The sequence below is a fragment of the Lactuca serriola genome, chromosome 8, assembly GCF_051521515.1.
Source record: "Lactuca serriola cultivar US96UC23 chromosome 8, Lser_US96UC23_V15, whole genome shotgun sequence".
Lineage (NCBI taxonomy): Eukaryota > Viridiplantae > Streptophyta > Magnoliopsida > Asterales > Asteraceae > Lactuca > Lactuca serriola.
The window spans coordinates 152,265,805-152,268,928 of NC_136415.1; the positions used below are offsets into that span (position 1 = coordinate 152,265,805).

A 3,124-nucleotide genomic window follows, 5' to 3' on the forward strand; every position below is an offset into this window, starting at 1 on the left:
TCTTATAAGTCAAGGAGTGTTTGGTATCATTAGGATCTAATATGTAAGGATTTTAAGGAGCCAGGGTATAAATGGTAATTACTGGACGTGGGATGAAGAGAATGGAATGAGAGGGACCAGTTTTGTCATTTTCTCCATAAGTTGCATGGAGCCGGGTATTTAAATTGTTTGAATGCTCGTCCAACCCTAACCCTAATAGAATGATGTAGCCGCCACCTCTCCTTCTTCATCTTCCGGCCACTACTGCCTAACCGAGTTCCACCACCATAAGAACCATCCTTAGCCACCGTCACCGTTTGCTGCCTTGTCGGCGGACGTCCGCATCAACGGAAGTCCTCCAGCCGCCATGCATGAAGTCGGCTGCCACCACCTCCATTTCGTTCGATATTCCGATCAAATGGGGACATCTGCTGCCCCGCCATTAAGCGCCGCTGACCGCTACGCTATTGTTGATAGTTGCCATTGCGACGCTGCTGCTGGAGAACCGCGAGAGTCGATGAAACCCGTTGTGCCGTCGTTATGCCAGTCGTCTGGTCCGTCGGATGCCACCAAATGGGTGGTTGTGTCATGCCTTGCATATCAGGTGTGTGTCGATACCGTTCTTCTATGTCGACCACCACCGCCCAAGCAGCTGAAGGGTTGCCGTCGCTGCTGTCATTCTCTTGTACTGCCGCCTTCGCCACCCACCTCAGTAGATGTTGGGTTTATTTTCTGGGCAGTAGGGGGTGTGTGTGTGAAGTGGGTGTGTGTTTCAGCGTGTCTCGCAAGTTTGGATGTGTCGGGTTGTTGCTGCCGGAGAAAAGTCAAGGAAGAACCACAATGGCCGCCACCTCAAGGCCGCCATGGAGGGTGTGTGTGTTAGCTTAGTGTGTGTGTTAATTGAGTTTTCTGTTGTATGATATAATCGATAAAGGATAATGGAAAGAAACCCTAAACACCACCGTATGGTGGTGGCTACCGCCTCCCGCCGCCACTGGCCGCCGTGTCGGGTGGCGGTGTGCTTTGATTGCGTTTGGACCTCGTTTGGGGATGTTTGGACAATGTGGGACCAATGAAACCCTAATGGGCTCAAAGAAACCCTAATGGGCCCAATGGTAATCCTAATGGGCCTAATAAGGCCCAATGTGACCTAAAAGCCCAATCAATGGACTAATGGGCTAGTATTGTGTTGGAAAACCCTAATAGCATAAAACCCTAAATTGTGGAAATCAATCCGCACACACACATGCGGGAATTATTTAATAATTTGAGATATTAAATAATAATCATTGGAAAATTAATCTATGGCAATAATGGACTTAATGGATTAAGTCCTTATTGGAGTAAGTCATTATTGGATTATGTCCTTAATAGGTTAAGTAAGAAACATTTAACCGTAATCATCATTTTATTTGAAAACCCTAATTTTGGGATTATGGGCTTGGACTTATCGGGACCCGCTTTTGGGCGATTGGAAGGGAATTGTGTATTAAGCTCAATCACACCATATGACTTATTTAGTAAAGTGAGGGGCTTAATGGATTATGTCTTTAATGGGTTAAGTGAGAAACACTTAACCCTAGTTGTCATTTTATGTGAAACCCTAATTTCACTTGGTCCTTAAGTTGGGCCTTCCTATAGGGTTTTGGTGGTTAGACTATTGATGGACCATCCAAGAACAAGTTAATGGACCAAAGTAATTAGATGGGCTTTAGGATAAGGCCCATGTGAGGACTTGGGCCTAATTTGGAAGAATGGGCCATATGTTGGGCCTTGGCCTATTACTTGACCATTGGGCTTTTGTAGTGTGAGTTTGACTTTAGCTTGGAACCCAATTATTAATTGGGTATTGTTTGATGTTAACAGTTTGGGAATCTGTCAATCAGCAGCTGGATCGTACCTGCGAGACTTCAGCAGTGTCAGGTGAGTTCTCACTATATCAACAGGGTCTAAGGCACCAAGGCCGGCCCTTTGTGGATTGTATTCGAATTATTGCATTTTATGCATATTAATTTATATCTTGGTAATTAGGTGGTGTTATGCTATGCTTTAGTGGCCCGGTTTGGTCGGTATCCTGGTAAATAGGATGATGCTATGTTAGTGACCTGTTAGGTCGATATCCTGCTTATAGGATTATTGTTATGCTTTGTGATCTGTTAGGTCGGTTTAACTGTTATATATATATATATATATATATATATATATATATATATATATATATATATATATACATGCTAGCGTTATATGATGTCTATGTGCACATGATTGTCCTGATTATAGGATGATGTTATGTTAGTGACCGGTTAGGTCTGTATCCCGATTATTGGAATGTTGCTATGATTGGTGATCTGTTAGATCGGTTTGACCGTTATATGAAATGAGCTAGCGTATGATATTTATGTGCACATGTGTTGTTTGATTGGGGGTTGGGTTGAGGCGGTCCTGCTTTGTGATGTAGGCCAACATACCCGACGAGCAGTCCGAATAGGCTGTAGGCCCTGCTTGGCGGTCCAGACGTGCCGAAGGCTCGAAGAGCAGCCCAGATAGACTGAAGGCCTGTGAGGCGGTCCAGTCAGGCTGGTGATTCATTATGCATGTGGTTATGTATTGGTTATATGACATGGTTATGTTTGTATGGCGTTGGTATTTTGGGGAAACTCACTAAGCTTCAGGCTTACAGTTGTTGATTTTATTTCAGGTATTTCTGATGACCGCGGGAAGGCGAAGGCGTGATCGTACACCTCCTTATATTTTCATGATTGATTCTGGGGATACTCTGATGTCTAAACTACTTTGAAAACAAATTGTAATGACTTAACGGTTTTAAATGTTTTAAAAGTTTTAATTTGACTCAATTTTTATGGGTGTTACAATGGTATTTTAAACTTTCGATGGCGAACAATAGTGTATTCTAGCAAAATATATTTTATGTATAAACATTATAAAGCATAGAATGTATACATGTATTATGCCATAATGTCTTTAAGAATGTTTGTTAACAAATATATTTGCTTAAATGCTAATACTAACGAGTAATGCATGTTATTCTTTTATAATGGCTTGAAGAAATAATCAAATATTGATCATACAAGAGAAAGACTTGGAATCGAGTTCAACAACAAGTATATTTGCGAAGAATTACGTC

At 42.1% G+C, this 3,124-nt stretch overlaps 1 protein-coding gene across 3 annotated transcripts; it reads left to right on the top strand.

Moving 5' to 3' along the window:
• The first annotated feature begins 200 nt into the window (after positions 1 to 200).
• On the top strand, positions 201 to 2,834 carry LOC145071444 (uncharacterized). 3 transcript variants are annotated; one of them, XR_013690474.1, is made up of 4 exons: positions 201 to 849; positions 1,846 to 1,902; positions 2,438 to 2,559; positions 2,678 to 2,834. XR_013690474.1 is itself a non-coding variant. In XM_079018324.1 (3 exons), exons 1-3 carry the CDS (start codon positions 347 to 349, stop codon positions 2,685 to 2,687), a joined length of 570 nt encoding a protein of 189 aa, XP_078874450.1. In that variant the 5' UTR covers positions 201 to 346; the 3' UTR covers positions 2,688 to 2,834. The 3 variants fall into 3 exon arrangements, 2 of the variants coding, with proteins under 2 accessions (XP_078874450.1, XP_078874449.1); XM_079018324.1 differs by lacking the exon at positions 2,438 to 2,559; XM_079018323.1 differs by lacking the exon at positions 2,678 to 2,834 and having other exon boundaries at positions 2,438 to 2,666.
• Positions 2,835 to 3,124: the final 290 nt, after the last annotated feature.

What these genes read in the sequence shown, in the direction of transcription:
- LOC145071444 (XM_079018323.1), top strand. Translation starts at nt 347, where the DNA reads ATGCATGAAGTCGGCTGCCACCACCTCCATTTCGTTCGATATTCCGAT. An exon ending in CCTCAAGGCCGCCATGGAGG is followed by an intron (nt 850 to 1,845) that starts GTGTGTGTGTTA and finishes TGATGTTAACAG; the next exon opens with TTTGGGAATCTGTCAATCAG. An exon ending in CGAGACTTCAGCAGTGTCAG is followed by an intron (nt 1,903 to 2,437) that starts GTGAGTTCTCAC and finishes TTTGTGATGTAG; the next exon opens with GCCAACATACCCGACGAGCA.